The sequence below is a fragment of the Microcaecilia unicolor genome, chromosome 8, assembly GCF_901765095.1.
Source record: "Microcaecilia unicolor chromosome 8, aMicUni1.1, whole genome shotgun sequence".
Classification (NCBI taxonomy): Eukaryota; Metazoa; Chordata; class Amphibia; order Gymnophiona; family Siphonopidae; genus Microcaecilia; species Microcaecilia unicolor.
Window position 1 is genome coordinate 69,643,963 of NC_044038.1, and position 26,456 is coordinate 69,670,418.

Below are 26,456 nucleotides of genomic sequence, written 5' to 3' on the forward strand. Positions count from 1 at the left end.
TTGCAGGTAAGAATTTAAGCACAAGAAGCTTGTTTTTCCACAGATACCTACAGTCAAGCACACTTTTCTCTCTCTTACTGTTTCTCCTATGTGCAGTTGTTAGAGGACCCTTTAGACTTATACTAACTCTGCACAGGTATACCAGATGAATAAAAAGGACCTTGCCCCAGCACAGACACAAGCATTTCAAGAGAGGTTGTGTTAAACTGCTTTAATAATTTTTGTAGCTTTTCTTACAGTAAGAAATATTGCACATGGTCAACATGTTTTGTTCAGTCTCAATCAGAACATTGTAGCTAGTCCATCATGATCTCCTTAAAAACAAAGCCTAAAAAACCTGCAGGTGGAAGTGAAATATACATACACAGGTGAAGGGACAGAAAGTATGTCTCCAGTGGAGTAGGGAAAGCAGCCCCTCAGTTCAAGTGCATAGCAGTTTCAGCACATGGTGCTCTTAATGACTGCTGCTTTTTTTCTTGTGTCTGATTCACTGACTGGCACTCTGTATGTACTATCATTCTGGCTGATCAGTTATTATAAGACAAGTTGTTGCTTCTATCTGGAACAAGAACATTCTCTCCATGATTCAGATACTGCAGCTCCCAGAAAGGAAATGTAGTTCTTATTTTATGCTGGCACTCATAATTACAAGATAATGCAGGGAAAAGGACTCTGCCCAGTTAAGGCATGCTCCAGCCCTCACCCCTCCCCCTTTGAAGCTGTGGTGGATGTGAAGATTTTTAACCTGAATCGAGTGTGCTAAGCCCACACTTTCTTCCTTTAAGCATAACAACGATGGACTTTGCACAGATTTGAAACATGAGTAGTACTAGTAATTTTCAAATTTTAAAATACATCAAGGGACAGTGCATGTCTCAAAAGTTGATGATTAGATTGGCTAACAGTGCTGGCTGGGTGTGGATGTCTAGCTTAGGTAAGTTACAGATGCTGCACAAGGAGGGAATCCATCACACAATGGCTTGATTTTAGCACCTACGATTACAGGGTTCACAAAGGAGCCCCAGGCTTAGGCCTGTTATTGCCGTGACTAAAGTAAGCTGGGAAAGGATATAAAAATAGAAGGTATTTAGGAATGAAGAATCATACTGCCATATCCCAGCATGGATTCTGACTTTTGCTTTGTAAAAGAAGCAAGACAAAATTGGCAGGGGTATAAGTATTTCCAGCTATTAAAAAAAATTATTCATTCACAAGCATGGGTTGGTAAGTCTAAGGAATGGCAGATCTGGGTTTTAAAGACTGCACTAAGAAATATAAAATATAGTAAGTGATAGTAGATAAAGGCCTGAACTGTCTATCCAGTCTTCCCAACATTCACATTCCTTATCAATTCAAGATTAAAATCAATGAATGTGAGATTATATACTCTATCAGTAAATGCCCTTTTAGTGCATCCCACAGAAACAAAACTAGCGTTTACTGTCCTAGCTCAAGTGTGTGTGTTGCTTAAGGTAAACGACACACAGTAATACCTTAATGGGCACTACTCACATGTTTCAAATGTATACCAATTCAACCTGTGCATGTATGCATAGCCCTATCCTTTTCATTCAGGAAAGAAACCAGGGGCTGAAGGAAACAAAGTTGTGAACAGACTGCTGCCCCCTGTGTGGAATCTGCTATACAGCACAGCCCACTTCTGTAAATGAAGTGACAAAATTAAATACTTTACTTTTAAACCAGAAATACCTGTTTTTTTTTAAGCCTCTGCTATTGGCTTAAAGAATTAAGATTGGTTAAAAGTTTTAAGCTTTATCAATAATTGTGCCATGGTGGGTGCAACCTGTAAACACCTCTCCCCTCTCTTGGAGAGAGCATTAAGAGCTTCCTTGGGGACATTGATAGTCACTGTTTCTATACTTTACTCCTACAGTAGCTGGCAAATGTCTTAACACACTTGTATATTTTTCACATTGTGCTGTCTAAACACCATTCCGAAGAGGTGCTATTGTTAATTCAATGTCAGTTAAAGAAAGTTGACTGCATAAGTATTCATGCCATTTAGCATAGTAAACCCACATTACCTCTTTCCAAAAACTGCTTTAAGCTAGTCCAAAATAATTTACAGCACACCTGTATCCAATCACAGTTAGATTAGATCTGACTACACTTTGGTGAAGTAAATTTGAATCAAAGGTCTAAACATACCAAATACAGAACAGCTAAAAGAAATCTGCCATAAAGTTAAGTATACAGGGGTCATGGATTTGATATACCACCTTTTTTTAATACAACCAAAGCTATTTACATATATTATTGTATGAAGATATTTTGTCCTTAGTGGGCTCACACAACCCAAGAGAAGGCAACAGTGTAGTTTTACCCATTCTGGGCTAACTGTTGAGGTCTGTAAGCTTCACTCTCATCCCAGATTTTCTGTTGGATTCAAAGTAGAGTTTTGACTAGACCATGCAAGGGCATTGTCTTACTTTGGACTTTACTCTCTTGTGGAAAGGTAGACCTTCTCCCTAGTCCCAGAGCTGTGTTCTCTAAACATTGCTTTGCAAATACCATACAGCTTTTTTTTTTTTTTTTTAAATCTGCAACGGTCAACATTTGCCGCACTCTGTCTAGTTTTTAAAATAATGACAGTGACCTTCAGCTGCAAATTCAAACCATGGCTACTGGAGTTTAAAGGGGGTGGCCTGAGCAAGGCAGTGTCAAACAGCTGCATCTGATTAACATTTTTAATCATAATTAAGGGTATTATTCCCTACTGCAGTTCTAATGCCACAGGTGCAAACCACTTTGCTTGTTAAGCACAGAAAGGTGGTATATCAAATCTCCACCTCCCTTTTTCTTCCCTCAAGTCCAGTCTCTCTCGCTCTTCCTTCCTCCACCTCCCCACGAGCAGCGCCAGGCTCTTCTGCTGGTTGCTGGAGTTCACCACTGGAGCATGACTGGGGACAAACTTTGTCCAGCTGTCATTTTCTACTTTGAAGCCTGTTAATGAACTGGACTGTTATTTATGTTTGAGTGATGCAGATGATATTTTGATTTTTTGGAGAAACAAGCAAACATGCTGGCCACAACTAGCAAAATTTGCATGGAGGATCCTGTACATTCTTGCTACCAGCACATCTAAGAAGACAAGTTGCTTGTTTTTATTATTATTTTCTGTGATTTATAAACAGTTGCATAGCATATTCCTTTTTATACTTAAAAATTTTTTAAATATAAAATCATAAGTTTTTGAGGAATCTGCAGCTGAGGACAGAGCCCATGGGGATGAAGACAGAACCCACAGGGTGGGGGTAAACTTTATCTCTGTCACTCTCTATTCACCACCTTAGCTTCTACGGGTAGCCCCTCCAGTTCCTGTTTATAGGTCTGTAACAAACCTTCCTGCACCCACCAAATTTTCAGCTTCTGCCCCCCCCCCCCCAGACAGCATATGTAGAATACTATAGCAACTAACATTTGACTACCTTTGATTAAGACCAGGAAGGGGGTGGGAGGATGCCAGACTGCACCAAAGAGGTGGAGGCAACAGGAGATGCTGCAACATGAGTAATTATTTTAATCATGATTAATAATACATTAATCACAGAGTTAACTGCAATTAATTTGCAGTCTCAGTGGTCATGCACACATGTCAGAGAAGGTTGGGTGGGCTAATAAAACCAAAGTTGAACTTTTTAGTCTCAGTACTAAGCAGGAACGTGGTATGTAAAACAGCATACCATCCCTACACTAAAGTATGCTTGATGGCAGCATTATATCCAGGGACACCTGTGAAAAATGGCGTGCAGAGTAGCCTAATGGTTAGTACAATGGCCTTGGAACCAGGTTCAATTCCCACTACTACATATAAACCACTTTGATTGTAGTCACACAAAGGCAGTATCAAATCCCTTTCTAGTGCAAACTAGAGGCAGGCAGAAAACAATTCAGTCAGTCTGCTACAGCCCTATAACTAGGGATCCATGATAGTAAACATAACACTGAAGAAGAAAAAAAAAAAAAAAAGACCTGGCAGCAGCTCAAAGCCCAGATTTGAAGCCAACAGAAAATCTGGAGTAACAAAGGCCACAGGCCTCAATCATTTTGCCAAGAAGAATAAGCATGCACTTACGAAATCAAGGTTTTTAGGTTTATTACTTTTTTTTTTAATTTTAAATATTTATAGAGCCTTTCACTGTAGATCAGTGAACATCTGAACTGTATTTCTTTTAGACAGCATGTAAAAAAACATACAAGGGTGTGAAGACCACTGCGAGGCACTGTAGTTTTCTCTGTATCTTTCTTCTACACTACAGCTGCTTGGAATAAAAAGTGTGCAGTTATTTGTCAAATCCCCCGTTTTTAAGAATCTCCTTCCCGAGTCCATTCTTCACCTATGTGCACAGTATTCATACTACCTCAGTGTAATGCCTAGATAAGATAAAGGAGAATGTTCAGTGAATGTAAAGAGAACAGAATAGGACTAGGCACTAAACAAACTTCCATTAGAGCTCTGTTAAAGCACCTCACTCCTGTTGCTCCAGTAGGCCCTGCTAGTCTAGTATCAAGATCTTTACGCATAGCACTGTTAACGCACCTCAGACCTGCCCTGACGCATTCTATCCATCCAACACGGAGAACTGCAGGATCCCATGTAAAGGCATGCCCATGGGTTTTCTATGACATTGACATTTGAGCTCTTGGTTTTAAGAGCAATGCAGCAGCCTGCAGTCACAGCTTTCACTTTCTATTTATGAAGTACATAAAAAAAAAAAAAAACATACTACAGTTTATCCCACATTCAAGCAAAGAGCTCACCCCTGACCTGCTGCACAACAGCCTGTGCTGATTTTCTCCACCTTCTATTAAGGCAAAAATTGATCCTTTAAAAGGACCCTTCAATTAAAAAAAAATTCCATCACAAATCACAATATTTAAAAATAGCAAGGCTCTGTCCAATACCATTTCAATTTAAAATGAATGCTTTATAAAAATGCTTTAGGGTTTTTTTTTCTATGGCTGCTGCTGCATTTCTGTTTCTTGAGGGGAGGTCACTATTTCCCCACCCCTGAAAGAAAGAATGCTAAATCTGCCTGCACCACTCTAGGCCCTCACCTTCCTAGTAAGAAAGCCAGCAATATCTGGCAAAAATAATCCCAGCTAGGCCCTGTGCAAGAACACCTCACTTACTTAAAATCTGCTCTAAAAATGAGTCAAGAAGCAGATTCTGAATTGGTTGCCAATGATATAACTCCCCCTTTGGAAATATTTGGTTTGCTAGGTGGGTGAATGGGGAAGAGTGAGCAGAAATGTGGCCCTAGGATATATTCAGACTCCAAGCAAGGAAGATGATTCTTAACGACAGAGGACAAGTATATATTTATTATCTACTGAGACCACCTTTCTACTAACCCCTTTCTCCAGTCTGCACTACCTCCTATCCTACAGGCACCCACCTCTGACACACCCCAAAATTCTGATGTGGCACATCAGTAAAACAGACTGCATACAGGCCTGGTCACATTCACTTTCACTAAACATACATAAAGAAGTCCTCAAAATATTTAACATTATTAAAGGAAATTAAAAACTTTACAACCCCTTCCCCCACACAGGATACATAGGGGAAGGGAGGTGGCTAAGGGACGGGGAGCTCCACTGTGGTTCTGGAATGATTATCTTGTGCCATCCATCAAGGCCTGTGCATTGCCACCTCCCAACACACCATATCCCCTCTTGGGAGGGGAAGAAAGCCAGAGTGATCTTACCCACCTTCCTTGCACCTGCCATTACTCTTTTTGGTTTGATGGAACATTGAGTCATTTGCAGGTGGCTAGTTGGGAGTAAGGGAAGTAGTTTCCTCCCATTTCCCTGGCCCTTACAGTTTCAGTCCTCCAGGGTGAGCATAGTTTGCGGCTCCTAGCACCTCCCAGTCTGGTCTTCTAGGGCCAGAACACCTGGACAAGAGCAGAGGATGGACTGTGACCCATCCAGAAGACCTGACATGGCACCCCCTTAGCTCTCCCACCGTGCAGTGCTTCTAGTCTAGCTTCTTAGCTCAAGTGCTCATCGCTTCATCTGTTACTGGAAGTGGCAGCTGTGCTAGCCCCTGCCAGTGGCGATTCATGGTGACTTTCCCAGCCTGTCTCCAGGGGCTCATTAACCCTCTGTGAGGAGTCCAGTGCAGCTGCAAGGTGCAAAGGAGGCTGCATTTCTGGCAAGAGTGTTTCCAAACTTCCTGCTCCACCCTGCACTGAAGTGCTCACAGATCCCACAGCCTGCTGCTCCCCACTGCCTGAGGAAGTGCCCACGCCTGTTGCAAATGGCTGCTCAGCTGGTGTAGCAGCCTGCATGATCTTCTGCCGCACCTCCCGAATCTTCAGCTGCAGGCAGACCTTGGTAGGGAAGATGTCAGAATATCGAGCCTGGAAAGTGGCTGTGGCTTGAGCTGCAAGTTACAAACATTTCTGTTCAGAATTTGCCTTTTCTGCATATGCTATTTCCATGTCTCCTCCATCCCTTTACCCCCCACCACCATGCTCCTCACTGTATGAGACAAAACCCTTCCTTTGGGGGATAGTGCTCCTCACCTGACAGAAAAAAGGCCTCTCAATTGAGAGGGCAGGGGGAGCTGATGTATACCTCACCTGACATGAGGCAGCCTCTATCTCTAAAAGAGGAAAACACGTTCCTCACCTGATGGGAAGAAGCCATGTTCCTGGAACAGCTGCATGACCAGTGCCCTTCGCTGATCAAGGGTTCGGCGTAACGAAGAATATGGTACCTTCTCATAGTCCAGCTCTGCCAACATGTCCTCAGTGTCAGCACCTGAAGGAAGAACACCATGAAGATGTCATCCTCTGTTACTAAGGAAACCTGAGGATCTGCCTCTTGCCCCCAATTCTTGGGCTGTCAGCATAAGTCCCCCCCCCCCCCCAAACACACACACACACGACTTCTGTTTACACACTGAATGCCACAATGGTGCTGCATACCTCAGCAACAGGAGCCCCAGCTTCAACAGGTTTAGCAGGGGCATCCCCTCACCTGTCTTGTCAAAGGTGAAAATATCCCCCTCGCACTTGGCACTCTTTGGGGTGTTGGGCTCGGAGCTGCAGCTGGAACGTCGACGCATTTTGCGCTTTGGGGAAATAGGATCCTCTGTGGAAGAATCCAGGTCTGCAGAGATTTCAAGAAATAGAATTAATGGAGTGAAGAGGAAAAAAGCAAAGCAGGAGTTTCAGAACTTCAAAACATGAAAAAAGCTGCGAGTCACTGTTTTGCCCCAAGATCAGTGTTTTGTCCAATAAGTACATAAGATGTGTCATCAGGGCAGGACCAGGGCCTTACCTAGGGCAGCTTCAAAACCTGAAGTCAAAGAAAAACAATTGGTTCTGACAAGGACAAACTCAACAAGACAGCAGGAGGGACTCGATTAGCTGGGACGGTGGGCCAAACAGCCTAACAGTAAATTAGGGGGAGGGGCAAGGCTAAAGACTTGTACTTGCCCTGTATGTCACACCAGTCCATTAAGCCAGGTATCTTGCCCAACATTCGTGAAATCTGAGTCACTAGTAAATACCCAGAAGATCCCAAAGAATTAATTTACATAGTAGATGACGGCAGAAAAAGACCTGCACGGTCCATCCACTCTGCCCAACAAGATAAACTCATATGTGCTACTTTTTGTGTATACCTTACCTTGATTTGTATCTGTCAATTTATTTCTTGCAGCTCTCTCATAAGGCAGAGAAGTAGCTTTAGGTCTATTTGGTTAATAATTATTTATAGACTTTTTCTCTTAGATCAGGAAGCCATGTTAGCACACGGTCAGCACAAACTAGAAAGAAGATCCAAAGCCCACCTGCAGGCTATGCCTCCTTCAGCTTCAGGCAGGCATGGGGCCCGGGGCAATTGATCTGGTGGTTGTTTATGCAAAAACTCCAGCCTTGTCTAGGAATTTGTCCAAAGTCCTTTTAAACCTAGCTACATGCTATATAAATTTCACAGCTTGCCCATTTTACAGACTGTCCCTCAGTCCTGGTACAATTTGTATATATTATTGTTCTTTATTAACCAGCTTCACCCTACTCATGATTTTAATAAACCACTATCATATCCCTTCAATCAGCTTTTTCCCAAGATAAGCCTTACTTATCATTTTTGTCATCCTTTTCTGTGCCTTTTCCAATTGCACTCAACAAGCAGTCACACCATTGATTTATAGAGTGGCATATTTTCCCTCCCTTGGCATAAATGACATCCAGAGAGGAGGATTTTTTTTTTTTAATCAGCCAGGACTGAAGATTATGCAATATTATTGGTCAGGAAGCTGGGTTATATACTCAGTTCTACAACACCATTTCCAGAGAGAACTAACCCAGAATTTGTCAGATATCTGAGTTCTGACCACTGTTCCTTGTAAGCTCAGCACATGCACTGCTCATGCCTCTTCCTTCCTTCCTACCACTTTGCCCAGTTCCAGCAAGGAGATGTTGGACCAGTCCTGATACACTATGGCACCTCTACCACTAATTTCAATGGGCAGGATCAAGAACAAGTACCACTTTACTTAAGGACATAAGTTCAAAACCAAGACGGGGCCATAAAGCCTCCTTCCTGGAACTGAGTAACTTGGCAGCTCTGCTGAGATGTGTGCAGGGAAGAAATTCCTTTATGTAGCAGATAGCAGCTGCACCGAGAATGATCAGTTCTCAGCTGGCACGATCCTTCGCCTAATGGTTAGTGCAGTGGCCTGAGAACCAGTGGAAATGGGTTTGATTCTCACTGCAGCTCCTTGTGACTCTGGGCAAGTCACTTAACCCTCCACTGCCCCAAGTACAAAATAAGTACCTGTATAAAATATGTAAACTGCTTGACTGCAACCACAGAAAGGCGTGATCCTCTACCCCCCCTCCCCCAAGAAGTGAAAACTTGGCTTCAAGTAGCAGGAACACCCCATATCCCACCAGCCAGTAGACAGAAGTGCACCAGTATTTCTGCTGGTCATCAGCCAGTAGTCCACACTTGAGTGAGGTATGCCAAATGCTCATATAATGTTTTCTAATTATTTTGCTGTTAAATTTGAATGTATACACTGGCCATCGACTTAAAACATTTTTTTGTTTTAATTCTAGAGGCATTTTTTTCAATGGATTTTTGGACTCCCTGATGCAGTTTCTGTGAAACATGGGCCATGTTAGGGACCTCTGACTTCTTTTTGAATCAAACTATTCAAGTACCTGTCAGAAACCCAATTAGCAGCAATATTCTATGCTACCAATCCTGGGGCAAGCAGTGGCATCCCCCATGTCCATCTCAGTAACAGACTATGGACTTTTTCTCCAGGAACTTGTCCAAACCTTTTTTTATGTTTCAACATTTTTATTAATGACAGAGTAAAAGAAACATTGCCAACATTATAAACATCTCCATAAGGCCAAGAACAAGTATTCCACAAGAACAACAGCTGATAAAGAAATCCACCCCCGCCTTTTGAGCAGAGTTGAACTTGTAACATAAACTACCCCACACCATAAAGTTTCAGATACAATTGAACTAAGAACCCCCTCACTCACAACGCCCCCTCGCCTGAGCAATTGGTGGCACCAACCGCCTGGTTTGTTATGGCACATGGAATCCACAGAACCTACACTGAATTAAACCTTCCATCCCCCCCCTCAGAATACATCCCTCTGAACTAGAATTATAGGTGTTACAAGACTAAAAAGACTAAACAAAAGACCCCAGCCCCTAGGCAACAATATATCAAAACTAGTAAAAAAAAAGGCCCGTTTCTGAGAGCAATGAATGTTTTGAAAGGGATTTTGTGGATAATTGTGTTGTGTTAGTAATGAATAATTTACATTTTTGTATTATGTGCAATATGATGTTTTAACTGGGGCGATTGGTCATGTTGTTGTTGGCTTATATTAGTGTGGTGTTGTAGTTGGGTTTTTTTTGTTGTTGAAAATGTTGGTTTTTTGTGTGTGTGTGGGGGGGGGGTTGTTCTGTGAGGGTGTGGTGGGGGAGAGAGCGAGTGTTCATCTGTCCATGTTGTGGATCAGTGTGTGTTTATTTTTTTAGGGGGGGGGGTTGGGGGGCAGTGGTTGTGTGTGTGAGAGTGAGAGACAGAGATCATGTGTCACAAAGATAGATTGTGAGTGTGTGTGTGGAAGTGAAAGAGGGTGTGGCAAAGTAGGAGCGCGGGGGCGAGTATCGTGTAAGAATGTTGGGGAGGGGCGTGTTTTGCAATCTGTAACTGTGCTTCACTGTGTATGTGACACAGAGAGTGTTTCTGTGTCACAGATAGTGCTTGTGTAGAGGATGGGCTGATCAGGGTGTTTGCAGGGGAATGTGTGTGTTTCTGTGGCCCCTCCCTCCCTCCCTGCCAGTGGCCCCCCTCCCTGTCTCCCTGCCATGTGCGAATGTGTGTTTGTGACAGAAAGAGTGAGTGTGTGCGAATGTGTTTTGTGAGAGAGTGTGTGTTTGTGGGAATGAGAGTGTGTGGCAGGATGGGCCCCTCTCCCTAGGATGGAGCCCCTCTCCCTAGGATGGACCCCCTCCATCCCTGCCAGGTGCAAGTGTGTGTTTGTGAGTTTGAGAGAGTGACACTGTGTGCGAGTGTCTCTGTGGGAATGTGAGTGTGTGTGAGAATGAGAGTGTGTGGTGGCCTCCCTCCCTCCCAGGTGCAAGTGTGTGTTTGTGACAGAGAGAGAGTGTGTGTGTGGGAATGAGAGTGTGTGCCGGGGTGGCTCCCCTCCCCCAGGGTGGCCCCCTTCCTTCCTTCCCTCCCTCCCTGCCAGATGCAAGGGTGTGTTTGTGACTGAGAGTGATTGTGTGCGAGTGTGTTTCAGGGTGTCGCCCCCCCCCCCCCTCATTTCTTGCCTGCCTGCCAGTGCCCCCCCTCTCCCCACCTCCTCCAGGCCTCCCTGCCACTTGATCCGCGTTCTTCGCTACTCCTCCCCTTGCCTGCTAGCAGTGACATGTTTTACATCCTCCTCCTCCGGCCCTCCCTGCCTCTTGATCTGCAATCTTCGTTACTCCTCCCCCTGCCTGCTACACACCCACCTTCTCCTTCTCCGTCCCTCCCTGCCACTTGATCTGTGATGTTTGGTAGTCTTCCCCCTGCCTGCTGCACACCCACCTCCGATCCGCGATCTTCGCTTCTCCTCCCCCTGCCTGGTAGCATTGACGTTTTACCTCCTCCTCTGTCCCTCCGTGCCTCGTGATCCGCGATGTTCATTACTCCTCCCCCCATAGGTCTTTGGTGCGTCTGTCGATGCCATTCGTTCAGTGTCAGTGCTCCGCTCTCGACGTCATCACGTTTGACGCGTGGGCGGGGCAGACACTCATGGACGAAAACTGATCTCAGCCACCTCACTTTTAGAATGTTGGGAAAGTGAGGCTTCATTAGAACGTTGGAGGTGCGTTTTATATAGAGAGATAAGCCTTCCACACTTTGAGAAAGTGAGTCTTCCTCTTGAAAAAAACCCTCACCTCCCAAGAGGCAAGCAGATGGACTTGATTCCGTCAATGCCAGAAGGTCGGGGGTAGGGGAGAAACCAAGATTGCAATATACATTTCTAAGCTACCAAGGTAAGCTTACAAAACAACAAAATGTGTTCCTTCGAGGCTCCTCGGAAAATGCCTGGCTGATCCAATAGCAGCAATTCCACTGAGCCTTGGACAGAACAACCAAAAATAAATTCCAAAAAGCACAACACAAAGGTCCAATAAGCTTAAATCATCCTACAACTCCAAAAACCATGTAAAAAAGTACCAGCTGCATCTCCACATTTAAGACACAATGGTGACTGCCCTCTCCCCATCTTTGATAGCTAGAGCTGTGAAAAGCATGCCCTATGAATTGTCCGAAAGTAACATTCCTGAAGATATGCACCCGAGATAACCCTAGGAATCCTGCTAATGGCAGTTTATATATCCCAGCCAGCTAAAGCATGACCCAAATCCTTTGCCCACTTATCTTTCAAGGCTCTAAAAGATAGTTTTGGTAGCACCCGTTGAAGCATCTTATATAAGCTGAAAACGGAGACACCCCGTGCCGCGATACTGTGAAAAAAATCCCTCAATCTGGCTCCCAAACCCTTCCGCAGAGTTCCTCCCTCCAATGAAGCAACATAATGTTTAACTTGACAATGTAACCCCAATGGACCTCCACTCACTGCTGAAAATCCTCAAACGGAAGAATTCCATCCTCTCCCGCTAAAACATGTTCCAACTGACTATCCCCCGGCGTTGCCAATCCAGAAAAACCGAATTATCCATCCCAGGTGCAAACTCTCCATTCCTTCTAAGCAGAAGTTGGTCTGTGATCCTCGGATCCCCCCCCCCCCCCCCCCCCCCCCCAAGCAGTTTAATAAGAACATTCCACACATTTCTGAAAGGTTTAAGGAGAACATTGTGCCACAGCCACCCCGAAAGCCTAGCTGAGCGTGGAGCAGGTAGAGACAGTTGTAAGGGGCAAAAGAAAACCTTGTTCCCATTTCAGCAGGGTGAACCTTTGCTTCAAGCATATCCAATCTCTCAAATGGCACAGAAAGCAAGCCCTTATACCATTTGAAATCCAGAAGACCAAGGCCACCCCTAGACCCCTAGCTGCCTAACAAAAGCGACAGCTGTACCCTCGCCTTCCTACCCACCCAACAAAAGCAGTTTTGAGAGGCCGCATTATTAGTTATACGAGTCATTGTAAAAGGGCCAGAGATCAATGAGACTCATGACCTAGGTGAGTGGAGGTGCAGACAGCCCTGAACGAACTTCTTCGTCAATGGACGGAGAAATCTTTGGCCATTTAACCCTACCCTCTGTTTTCTGTCCAATAACCAATTCCTAATCCACAGAAGAACATTTATTTATTTAGATTTTGCTCACACCTTTTTCAGTAGTAGCTCAAGGTGAGTTACATTCAGGTACTCTGGATATTTCTCTGTCCCAGGAGGGCTCACAAAGTTTGTACCTGAGGCAATGGAGGGTTAAGTGACTTGCCCAAGATCACAAGGAGCGGCAGTGGGATTTGAACCGGCCACCTCTGGATTGCAAGACCGGTGCTCTAACCACTAGGTCACTCCTCCACTCCTTTGCCTCCAATCCCATTACTTTTTCATTTTCTCAGGAGTCTCTCATGAGGAACTCTGTCAAAAGCTTTCTGAAAATCTAGATACATCAACCAGCTCACCTTTATCAACATGTTTCTTCACAACTTCAAAGAAATGAAGCAGATTGGTGAGGCAACACTTTCCTTGACTGAACCCAAAGCTGACACTATCCCATTAAACCATGTTTGTCTATGTGTTTCATAATTTTATTCTTTATAATAATTTCCACTATTTTCCCCTACACTGAAATTGAATTATACTGATGTATTATTTGTTGATTTCTTTTTGCATTAAAAAGGTAAGTACTTTTATACCCAAGGAAAACCAGTACTTGCTTTTTCCAGTTTTTTTTTTAATTCTATTTAAAATATTGTGCAATGATTAAAAATATGATGATCAATTTGCTAACACCTAATGCCCTGTGGGGTGCTATTTCCACCTGATATGAGTACAATCATAAACATTTAAATACTGTTCTAACTGGTTGGAGAGGGAGGATATATGTTTTTATGGCCATCATTGCCAGCAGTTTTAAACCCTGCAGGCCAACAAATACTGCTAATTAGGACTGTCCTGAATATTTATATTTGATTCAATTTGGCCCCGAATACATTATTCATGGTCTGTTGAATAACGACTTAATTCGAATACGAATAATCTGGGGCTCTACTGTGCTAAATCCTAATGAAATAAACACGTCATCTCTGATTTCACGTTGCTTCTTTTATTATTCGTTATGCTAAAGCTCAATGCCCATTATTCATATTCAGCCAAATAGTAAAATATGTTATTTGGTACAGCTCTATTTCTTATCTCATGAAAGTAACAGCGTCCGTTAGCCCACAAGCTTTAAAACTGCTGGCACACTTCACTCTGCTGGGGAAGGAAGAGGAAGAGATGGGGCCAAAAGATCAAAACTAAGGATCAGAGAAGACACTACCTCTGGTGTCAAAGGAGATGCTATTTATGCCATTGCCTGGGAGAAAAGGTGGCGTAGAGTAGAAGAACAGGTGAAAGTAGCCTCTGACTCAGGCTACTTTAAGAATAGGTGAGCTGGGTGATTAGATATTTATTTATTGAGATTTATTAGCCATTTTTATGAAGAGATGTTGGGAGTAAAAGAGGGATGCAGGAAATGGAGCCTAGGAAGGGAAGAAGGCATTAAAGGGATGAAGGAGCATTGTTATTGTTATCTGTGTGTATTTTGCAAAATATAAATAAAATCTAAAAGAAAGGGGGGGATGAAGGAGGGGCTGAGGGGACAGATAGAGAACTAGAAGTGGAAAAGTTTTTTTGGGGGGAGGGCAGGGAATAAATAGAGTGAATTTTAGGAGCATGAGAGAGAAACTGGGAGAGAAGAGAGCAAGGGGTCACGAGAAGAAGATAAGTAGGTGCACTCGGAGGAAGGAAAGAGGAAAGACTGGAAGGACAAAGTCATCCTTGGAATCTACTATAATAAAACGCAGCCTCAACGTTCTGAGGACACTGACGTCACTGAAGTCACTCACACACTGGTTTGTGGTTTCATGGTGGTGAAGCCACCACAACATCTACATGCCCCGCCCTCGCGTCACACGTGATGACGTCGAGGGCGGAACACGAAAACAAATCCCAGCCGCCGCTGACGTGCACATGAACCCAGCCCCTTTCGCCACATAGCCCCACCCACAGTAGCACACGCTTAACCTCACCAACCTCCCTCCCTCCCTGTGTCTCCCTGGTGGTCTAGAGGTACCTGTTCCGTCGGCCCAGGAAAGAAAGAGCCCACTCTTTCCTCCAGTAGCGGTGGCTTCCTTGCTGCATGGTGTGGGAGTCCGGCTCTCGGCGTTTCAAAATGGCCACCGAGAGTTCAAGCTGCCTCGCGAGACTGCAACTCTCGGCAGCCATTTTGAAATGTCGAGAGCCGGACTCCCACACCATGCAGCAAGGAAGCCACCGCTACGGGAGGAAAGAGGGGGCTCTTTCTTTCCTGGGCCGACGGAACAGGTACCGGAAGGGGAGGGGAAGGGAGTCCCGTGCCCGCTAGCGCCCGTTTCATCGGCGCCAGAAACGGGCCATTTTTACTAGTAAGAACATAAAAACAGTCATGATGAATCAGATCAAAATCCATCAAGCCCAGCATCCTGTCTCCCAACAGTGGCCAGTCCAGCTCATAAGTACCCGGCAGAATGGCTGGCATTCGGAGGAGTACAGATGGAAATGGGTAGTGATGATGTGAGAGGACACTGGGAAGAATAGGGGCAAAGTGAAAGCAGCAATGAAGAAATAAACACTAACCTGTTTATTGTGAATATTTCTAGATTGCTAGTGGCCATGAAACATGCTAATATGGGTTCCTTTTGCAGAATTTGGCACCCCTACCAAGGTGTGGCAAGGATTGGTGGCTTGACTTCAGTAGTTTGTTTGCCAGTGTTTCCAGCTTTGCTGACATTTCTATTATTGATTCTCTATTTTCCTTCACTGTATGTGTCACAAAACACCTTGCCACCCGCCTGGGGTTACCCCACGGTCTATCCCCAGCACAGCTCAGGTCCGCCTGCACCTGCCGCTTGTGCTCTACACTAGCACCCTCCTCCCACCAACTGGGTCACAACCGCCTCTGGGCGAGTCTCCCGCTCTCAAGTTATCCCCAGTGATTTCTAGGTTACTGGAGCTACACTCCCAGTGGTCCCACAGTTCCCAGAAAGCACTCACAGACCCAACACACAAAACCACCAGGATTCTCTTTCAGTCCAGACAGGCAGAAAGAACAAACAAATGCGTTTATTCTCAGAACTTGGAACAGTGGACAAAAAAATGTGCAAATATGGTAACAAGTAACTGAAAAATTGATCACTTAGAAAACTAATTAAACATTTGCATACTTCCTAGAAAGTACCTGGGGAGATCAGGGCATATATCTGTTCACAGAGCTTCATAAAAGCGAGCTCTCTCTCCTTCTCCTGGGCTTAAACTGAAGCAACAGCCAGCCACTGCTGGGTTATTTCAAAACTTCAGGCCAATCAGAGCCCAGAACAGTCAAGTTTCAAATAAAAACTGGCTACATCAATGCAAGGCACTTCCTATTATCTGTGTGCTAACTAAGAAAGAGGTGTCAGTCCTCTGTAATAGCTTTAAGCATAAACATGCACCATCTGCTGGCCAAACAGGAAAAATACACTTCAGACATACTTAAGACAAGAAAATATCCAATACAGTGGAGGAGTGGCCTAGTGGTTAGGGTGGTGGACTCTGGTCCTGGGGAACTGAGTTTGATTCCCACTTCAGGCACAGGCAGCTCCTTGTGACTCTGGGCAAGTCACTTAACCCTCCATTGCCCCACGTACAAATAAGTACCGGTATATGTAAGCCGCATTGAGCCTGTCATGAGTGGGAAACAGCGGGGTACAAATGTAACAAAAAAAATACATTTTACAGGCTTAAAACACTGTTTCTTCACAGTATGTATCTGGGGTTGCCGGGGGGGGGGGGGGGTGGTGTTGGGAGATGGGATTATGGACGAATATGTTCATTCACTTTGCATTCCTACAGTTTTGTATAAGTTAATGCTTAATAACGTTATATATTTTTTAAAAATGTCTATACTGCTTTTAGAGCACAGCCTAGGGCTTTTCAGCTTGGAAAAAAGACAAATGAGAAGGGGTATGATAGAAATATTTATTTAAATTTAGCTCACACCTTTTCAGTAGTTGCTCTGGAGTGGAACGATTAAATAGGAAACGGATGTTTAAACTTTCAAACACTAAAACAAGAGATTACTCCTTGAAATTAATTACTGGCAGACTGAAAACAAAATCACATAATTAAACCATGGAATCTCTTGCTAGGTGACATGCACAATGCAACTAACACAAGAGAGTTCAAGAGAGGTTCTGACAAGTTCCTGGAGAAAATGTGCATAAAAATGATTAAACTACTATAATGGAACACAATTAACTTTGATTTCCCTGATATATAATAATTGGCCATAAACATGATTAGCCAGGTAGACTTGGGGAAGCAAATCGTTTATTCCTGAAAATCTGCTGCAAAGAAAAAGATTGAGTTTTTGGGATCTGCTGGGTACTTCTGACCTGGACTGGCCACTATCAGAGACAGCATACTGGACTCAAGGGACCTTGGTCTGACTCAGTGTGGCTTCCCTTAACTTCTGTGGTATCAGGGCTGTGGTGGGGGGGGCGGGGGGAACCAACAAGTCAACCGGACTCCAAGACAGAGTGGGCTCCAAGCCTGCTTAAAACTGAAGGCGATAAAACCTGCTGGTGGGCTCTAGGATCTCCTTAAAATTTCTGCCCTGTGCCCCAGGCATTTTAACACTGGCCCTGCAGGGTATAATAGGGTGAGAGATGAGTAAGACAAAGGGTTGGGAAGGCCATCTTGAGTGAGATAAGGTGGGAGTGAGAGATGAAAAGGGAGAGAAGGCGGAATTAAGAACAAAGACAGAATAGCAAGAGACACAGAGGAAAAAGTGAAGAAGTGGAGATGGAGGGCAAGGTAGGGCAAGAGAAAGGAAAATATCACAAGTGACATCAAAAAACATAAAGGAGCTGAAGAAAAAAAGAATTAATGCCCTGACTGATTTATTTGAACTAGTATTTATAATCTTAGTAACTGAAATGGAGATCACACAAGGTCAGTGGCAGAACCCTGATTATCTCCCTGTACCTCAGTTCTAAAGTGACCTGCTTAGCAATAAGAGCAGCTATAGCTCTTTGGTGCTGTATGATTTGGGGTAATGCCGTTCTGTGCTGCACTCCACATTGCTCAAGCTGGACTTCTTAATCACAATGGACAGAAAATCAATCTGTAAGTCCCAGTGCCAGCCCAGCGGTGTCTGACAACCTTCAGCTGTGTATGCCTTTCAAAGGGCAGCTCAAGACCAAACTCCCCTTCGTAGTTCATCATCTCCCCTTCCCTCCCCCCAACTGACCAGCATTTCCCCTTCCCTTCTCTACACCCCTTCAAGGCAACAAGTATCCTTCCCTCCTATTAACCTCCCCTCCCCAATGGCATGCAAGTCATATCCCCTACCCCCATCTTCCACCTTCCAGGCCTCAACTGACACCATCCATCCTACCTCCTCTCAATCTCTCCCAAAGGTAGAAGAACACTGAGTGCTATGCAAACCATGTAAGCACAGGCCTGGGCTTCAGTGCTGCATGTCCCTTCCACCCGACAGAATGTCTGCCTTGGCGGGATTGGGACATGGCAATGGCCAGTGCTTACATGGATTTGCATCACTCTGTCTTGTTTAAGCTTGGGGGCAGCAGAAGGTTCAGTGTGAGGAGGGGGGGGGGGGGGGAGCAGAAGGTGACTCTTGTTTGCTGGAGCTGTGCCACTAACCCCAAAATTCTACTACCATCAGCAAACATCTAGTCTGCCTTGTGGCACAGCTGGCCCTGATATGTCCCAATTCTTGTAGGTAAAGTTTAAACGACTTGCTAGTGCTTACCAGTGGAATTCTTGCGCTTCTTACGGTAGCTGCCCAGAATGGCACGGGGAGAGGTGGCAAGGGACTGCAAGGTTGGGGATGGCAGGACTTCTTCTGGTTTAAACTCAGGCAACTCTGCAAAACGCTCCTCAAAATCTACTTCTGACAGGACCCTGCTGAGGTGGGGGAAGGAGGAAGGAAGGAAAAAGAAAAGAAGAAAAAAATCAGCAGTGGACTCCTCTAGTCTGTGACCTGTAAGGTTAAGGATCAGATCAGTACATGTCAATCAATCCTGCCAGGTTACTGATTGAAGGGAGAACAAAACAAACTACAACATGTCAACATAACATCCGGTCCCCCCTCTAGGAGGCCACTACTTGCTTAATGGCTGAGATTACAGCACCAAACTTGCCCACAAAGCTTGTGTCCATAAGGGCTCCAAAACAAATTACCTACTGCTATGTTTCCAAGCCATGATAACATATTTCCCGTAAATGGGTAGCCAATGTAAGATTCCAGCCAAGACACCGTGAATGACTAAGGATCTCTCTAACTCACTTGTCCACAGAGTCAAAGGTCCTCTTGAGGGGAGGTGGTCTAACTTTCACCTTCTTCACTGGCCCCTCCTTCCTTTCTGTAGCATCCACGGATCGGATCGCCTCACAAGAGGTGGTAGAGGAAGAAGGGGGTAAATCAGCTGAAGTTTCAAGAGCTGGGCTCCTCCACTCTGATGTGCCAGTGGAATATTTCACAGTCTGAAGTTGCAAGAGACAGAAAAGTGAAGAGTGTTAACAGCCAGACGTGCACAAAAGATGGTACTTCTACATACCAAAGCTGTGTAAGTGAGGCTAAGAGATGAGAAGAAACAGTGGCAGGCAGCTGGCAAAGGATTCAGAAAGGTAAGTGACAGGTAGCTAAAGAGAAAGAGGTAGGTGAGCAGTTGGTGGCTGAGGATTGGAAAAACAAAGGGATATGTAGCAAGTAAGAGGGAAGGAGACAGTGAGTAGTAACAGGAAACAGCTGATAAGGGTAAATGTGTCACAGAATTAGTGACCTTTCCCTAAGATCATACCAAAGGCTCCTTCTTGACTGCTGGCTCAAGTAGCTTGGATCCACAGGGTGATGCCACTGCTGCCACATCTCGTAGATTCCTCTCCTCTGTCACTGCCTGCTCATGCTGATTCCAGCTCTCTGAAGATGAGGTTGGTTTCATCACAGACTGCTGTGAAGAGGAGGTACATACATCCCATGGACTCTTGTCCTCCGTGGAGGCTACAGCACTTGGCTTCTGCCATGCATCCCGTGTGATTTTCTCTTCTGTAGAGGTGGCCACGATACTTTGCTTCTGCCATGTGTCTCGTGGGAGCCTGTCATCCAAGGAGCTGCTGGCATTCTGTTTCTGCCATGTGTCCCTTGGGATTCTCTCTTCTATAGAGGTGGCCACAGCATTCTGCTTCTGCCATGTGTCCCGTGATATTCTGTCTTCTGTGATGGCCATGGCACTCTGCTTTTGCCACAACTCTCTTGTAACTCTCTCCTCCTGTATCCCAGAAGCAGCAGGAATCAGCAATTTCTGTTTGCCAGTCCCCATATCTCTGGTCCCACCATCCCCCACTGAGAACAAATTAATTGGCCCTTGGGCAGAATTGATACTAGCATCAACAGACACAGAGCTCCCTCTGCCAGATCTCCCCTCTGGCTCAGGCTGAAATTTCCCTGTTTGATGGGGGATCTCCGTACGGCCTGGTAGGGTTTGATGCCTCCCAGTCCCTCGTCCCAATACAGGGGATGCTGCAGACTCATAAGAGCCCACTGGAATGCTGGCAATCGCAGCTTTCACTTTCTGTGGCTGCTTTGGCAAACTCCTCTGAGCCTTGGAGGCCACCAGACTGAAGGAAAGAGATCCTGCAAAGAAGAAAAGGAAGGAGATAAAGCAACTAATTGCAAAGACAGAAGACCTAATCAACACTTTCCTTAACAAAAGCTAGAATCAAACCCCACAAGGCACCAGCCAAGCACGAAGATATTTCAAGGCAGTTTTTTCATACAATGGTCATGGGATCATGGAGTACTAAACTAGGAGTAAGAAACTTGACCCAACAACATAGACAGATAATGTAAAAGCCTAAAACACAGGTGAGAAAAACACCCTAACCCAATATAGAAACAGTCCCCTGGGGAAAATGAACACAGCACCTTACTATCACGTGCCACAGGATGGCAATGTAACCCTCCAACAAACATAGCATTCTTGAACAAAGCTGTCTGTAATTAAGCTAGTCATAGTTAACCATTCCTTCTGGAAACATATAGAAGGGATTTAAAACCAGATCAGTGAAATCTGGAGAAGGCACATCCTGCACCAGCAGAAAGCAATCAAAACTAAAAAGATCTCACAAAGGATCACGGAAACCCAAGATAAACTGAACCTGCTAGGGACACACTGTAACAATGCAAGAAAGTGATAATCTAACACTTAAGCTCAGAACAAAACAATAAATGAGAAAGTCAAAACAGAGAAGAGTAAACATCCAGGAAACATGACTAAAGTAACATCATCTGATGAGTCTAAACTTTGGCTATTTCCCCTTGACATGGTCAGAAGAGTTTATTAAGGTGAACTTTTTTTTTTTTTTTTTTTTTTTTTGGGGGGGGGGGGGGGGGAATCCAGGCACTAGCCACATTTTTAGATACCATGGAAAATATATTCCCTTATTCTGTGCATTTCTATCCCAATCAGAACCGGTCCTTTAGGCTTTAGCACCTTCACTCATTACTATTTAGGATTACCCCTATTTCAGGGATGGGCAACCACAGTCCTTGAGGGCCACAACCCAGTTGGGTTTTCAAGATTTCCACAATGAATATGTATGAAATTGATTACTGTTTCCATTAAATGCAAATAAATCTCATGCAAATTCACTGTAGAAATCTTGGGAACCCAACTGAGTTATGGCCCTCAAGGACCAGGGTTGGCCACCCCTGCCCTATTCTATACTCCTCCCATTAAATTGACCATCACGAGCTTTTCAACCTACTCAATCTGGTTTTAGGAAGAACTATAGCACAGTGGTATGTTGGTAGTGCAGGGTAAAATGTTGCTTAGTAGTTGACAATGCGCTGTTGTTTTACAGTTTGATTTATCCAGCGTGTTTGATTTGGTAGACTGGCAGATTTTAACTTCCATTTGCTATGATTGTGGAATTCAGGATAGAGCTCTTTCCTTGTTACAGGGTTTTGTGATGACAAGATGATATGTGGTCAGAAAAGACGGAGTCTTATCTAAGAAATGGAAGGCACTAAGTGGGGTCCCTCGAGGATTCCCACTTTCTCTGGTATTGTTTAATTTATTAATGAGATCACTGTGTATGCTATTAGATAAATTTCAGTTTACACATTATATTTATTTATGTAGACGATATCACTGTCTTTCTGCCATCTTCTGCATCAAACACAGTCTCATATACAGAAATGTATTTCTTTGATTGATTCTTGGATTTCCAAACATCGCCTGAAACTCAACAAAGAAAAAAAACTAAGTTTCTTTGGATAGGCTCAGATCAGGACTAAAGATTTATATCGAACATTGTAACTGATGGTAAGTCTAAAATTTTAGGTGCTGAATTGGATAATTTACTAACAATGCAACCCTATATTTCTATGATTTTGAGGATAATGCGTACCACCTTGAAAAAACTTTGAGCTATCAAAAGTTATTTCACAACCGATACTTTCAGATTGTTTGTACAGGCGCTTGTATGGGCCAGATTCAATTAATATAATCTGGTCCTGACTGGTTGTTCCATGAAATTATTAGATCGACTGCAAGTTATGCAGAACATGGCAATCAGATTAATTTATGGTTTAACACACTATGACTCAGTGAAGGAATAGTATCTGCAATTACATTGGTTGCCCATCAAAGAACATATTTATTTATTTATCACATTTGTACCCCACATTTTCCCACCTATTTGCAGGCTCAATGTGGCTTACATCAAACCGTAGAGGCAATCGCCATATTCATTTCAAAGTGTGTAATATGATATTCAAAATTTTGTCAGGAATTCTCTGCACATGATGAATTTAGTAAGTCTCCTCCATAGATCTCAAACGCGTAATCAGTTCCTTCTGCTATTTCCAAGTTCTACTGCTTTAAAGTTAATTAGACATTTCTCTGCATCCCTTTATTATCAGATGGCTGTATTATGGAATTTGCTTCTCTCCTTCTTGAGAAGCTGTTTACATTACATATCGTTTAGAAAGAATTTGAAAACTTGTTTTATTTTGCATTACTTAACAAGTGTGGGCTGGATAGAATGTTGTTGGCTGAATATGTCTCTGCACTTGGTAAAATGCTTTTATACTGTTACAGATTTGAAGTTATTGATGTATTATGTAAGCTTTCTATCCATGCTTATGCTATCAATAAAGACTTCTTACAAATAAATTAAAAAATAAAAAAAACTTGTTTGTTTCTGCGCTCCGAGTCCCAAGTGCTTTATTTATTGTTCCTAATATTTGATGGTTTATTGTAATTCCTAGAATATCTGTTTCTGGTTTCTTGGCTTTCTAACCTGCCTTGAACTGATAAGGTGTACGGCGGACTATAAAAGGTGTTATAACGTAACATAGCATTCACTTATCCTGTTCATTACAGCAGAAGTCCTTGGTCAGGGACTCTTTCTGGAACCTTAAGTCCCAACACTACATATTACTATTGCATTATGATTGCTATCTCCCCATACCACCACCCCCAAAGCTTGAGAGCACTACTTCCACAACATCCAAGCCCTGGCTGATCTGGGGGGAGAGAAGCAGAGCTGATGAAGGGTAATCAGATATTCTACGCAAACTTGCAGCCTTACGCTCTCCCAAAAATGAACTTTCACACCGCTAGGGCTCCCCCTCCACCCCCACTGACTTTTTGATAATTAAAAGCAACAATAATAAACCATCCCAGCATCATCCTTCCCAGAAAGATCATTGGGTCAATATTTAAGCCCCCACTGTCCGCTGTATTTAAGTCATTCACATACATTCAGCGCTGCTGTAAGTATAGTTGGCTTCTACATAGGTAAGCGGAACACCTTCACTCTGTCCTCATTCCAGTCTGGAAATATAGCTGGATAGTGCCACAGTGGCCAGTGATCATTTTCAGTGGCATCATCTATACAGTGCCAGCAGAAATTCACAAATAAGGCACTTCTACCTTTAGCCACCACTGCTAAACATACTAAGTGCTTTTGAATATCTGGCCCTGTATTTTTAAATACTGTAATAAGCTTTGTCATATACACCGTGTTTAAAATAAACAAGTAATTAAAAATATACACACACATATACATATACAAAAGCTTGTTTTCTGCATTGCTCTGTCAAAGCTTGATCAATTTCAATAAAGTTTGGGAAATATCATCCTGAATAAATTTAGCCTACACTCATGCCACTCACCTACAATGCCACCACCTAGTGATTATCATCATGATACACGCAGACACCATTTTGCTTTAAACATAAACATGGTTTTCATTCAGGAGGATCTGATCCTTATTTTAAAAAAAAATTATATCTGGAGAAAGGTTATGATTCTCATAGACTGATGCAAGAGTTTCCAGAAAAAGGTGGAAGAGGATAAGCATAGAATATGTTTTCAATAAACTGCAAAAAAAGGCCTCAACTGATCACTAGACAGGAAGCAGCAGCAGTTTGCACAGAAACATTGTGACAGTTGAAGAACCAAGTAATGAAGTAACATCGTTTAGATGAGGCAGCAGGTATTAGTGTAGGCATACTGCAAATTTATCCAGGATGATATATCCCTAAGAGTGAGTGTGTATGAGAGTGAGTGTGTGAGTGTAGAGTTACCATATTTGCTGTGACAAAAAAAAAAAAAAAAGGACAGAAAATATAATTCAGCCATGCCCCCTGCCACACCCCTGCACCACAGTGTCACCTTGACTGCCCCCCAAGAAAGCCAGATTCCCTCTCTCCCCCCATGTATGTCCCTTCCCCAATCTTTATTCCAGCCTCCCTCCACCTTTTTTTTTTTTTACAGCTCCCTCCCTCCATGCACATGATTCCATTCACATCCTCTCCGCTCCCCTCCTGTACCTTATCATCATGCCCTGGTGGTCTAGTGGCCTCTTCGGGGCTGGAATGAGCTCCCCCCTTCCTGCCTGGCACGGCTGCAGACCTCTTGCTCCCAGCACATTTCAAAATGGCTGCCGAGAGTTCAAGCAGTGACCTGTCCTCACAAGACGTCTGCGGAAGTCTCAAAGGCTGCTGCTTGAACTCTCGGCAGCCATTTTGAAGCAGCACCAGAGCAAGAGGTGTGCGGCCACACCAGGCAGATAAGGTACAAGAAAGGAAGGGAGGACATGGCACTCTAAGGTCGACCAGCCCACTAGCCTGCCCGTCCACAAACCCGGACAAACGGGCAGGCTGGCAAAACCCGTCCAGACGCCCCCCAGTGTCCGGGTAAAACCGGGCATATGGTAACTCTGAGAGAGAGAGAGAGAGACAGACAGACAGACAGACTACACACACATACATACATACACAGATGAGGACAATTTCCAAAAGCCATCTCCCCATGTAAATGGGCTATTTCAAAACTGCTGATGATTCTTTGTTTCTGTCACTGTCAGGATCACTGTTTTGCTTTAACTGCAACTCTTCTTTGCCATCCATCCATCTTCCCTCAGAAGTTGCCCTAGGTGGTCTACCTAGTAGTTAAGCTGGGCTCAACCAGACGACCTGACCCAAGAATCAAAGCCAGATCCTCCGGTGGCTGGGTTCTCTTTGTAGTTTTTTTTTTTTTTCTTCTTCATTGTTCTTTGGCTTTTATGCCCTTCACCCCTCCCATCCCTCCAGTCTATCTTCTCTGCCTGCCTCCAACAGTGGTCCTCTGGCTGCAGCTGCTACTTCCCTACCTCAGCTCCTTTCTGGCCCTGGCAGTGACACCTCTGCACCAGTGGCAGCTTTCCAGATGCACCAGTAATTTCTCAGCAGTGGCTGCTCTCTGGGCCCAACAATGGCTCCTCTGTTATGTGTACAAGAACTAGACACCTGAATAATCTGTTGTCTGGGAGTTTTCTAGCCTTTGATATTTAAGTCTATCTATAAGTTACTGAAAGACTGTGTAAGCAATATTAATAAACTGTTCTTTTAAATTATTAACTTTCCAAACTAGAAATTATAAGGAAAGTGAATAGAGCTATTCCCATTAAAGAAAGAAATACAACATAATCACTAGCTATAGTCAAAAGTAAAGCCCCGATTAAGGAGAGACCGAGACAAGGAAAAAATACAAAAAAAAAAAAAGATAAAAGGGGAATTTCTCCTATATTTTCTGCCCAAATTCATTAACCTTGTTACTAATCCCCCAAAAAGTCATCTATACAATGACAGAACCACTTCTCCCCATCTGTTAGAAATATTTCCAGCTGCGATGAATCAAGAACAACCACTGCTGTGAAACCTCAAGAGACACTTAATGTAGCTCTCAAAGCAAATCTCTATATTATTCTAAAATGGAGTACCAAAATTTGTAATGAACAACTAAACCCTGCACATTAGTCTGACTGGAACTCTTCCCCAACTGATTTGCTGTTGATCATGTCTCTCCCCAACTTACAAAAGAAGAACAAATGTTAAAAAAAAACAAAAAAAAAACATCCCACCATAGGAAATATCTAGATTTTTTTTAATTTTAAATTTTTATTGGAGCAGTCAATAGTTTGTCACAGCCACTTTTATTTTTAAGGTAACAGTATTCTTGCCTACCTCCTTTCCTCCCCCAACCTGAAGCAACTGTGTTGTAAACCCACAACAGGAGAAGTTTCCCTGACGAGATAAAATTTAGAGGAATATGGAGTTTGGAAATAAGCCCTTTACTACCCTAAATTTTGCCAAAAATGTTTTTTTTTACTCTTTGTCAT

At 43.7% G+C, this 26,456-nt stretch overlaps 1 protein-coding gene across 1 annotated transcript in view; it reads right to left on the bottom strand.

The window, feature by feature from the left end:
* Positions 1 to 3,197: 3,197 nt before the first annotated feature.
* The window catches only part of CIC (capicua transcriptional repressor), a 326,490-nt gene continuing 303,231 nt past the window's right edge, over positions 3,198 to 26,456 (bottom strand). Inside the window, exons 16-21 of the mRNA XM_030212241.1 lie at positions 19,586 to 20,418; positions 19,072 to 19,268; positions 18,535 to 18,689; positions 7,012 to 7,143; positions 6,661 to 6,792; positions 3,198 to 6,412 (exon numbers count right to left, since the gene is read on the bottom strand). Coding sequence (XP_030068101.1) covers positions 6,039 to 6,412; positions 6,661 to 6,792; positions 7,012 to 7,143; positions 18,535 to 18,689; positions 19,072 to 19,268; positions 19,586 to 20,418 — 1,823 coding nt within the window. The 3' untranslated portion in view covers positions 3,198 to 6,038. The remainder of the gene's footprint in view (positions 6,413 to 6,660; positions 6,793 to 7,011; positions 7,144 to 18,534; positions 18,690 to 19,071; positions 19,269 to 19,585; positions 20,419 to 26,456) is intronic.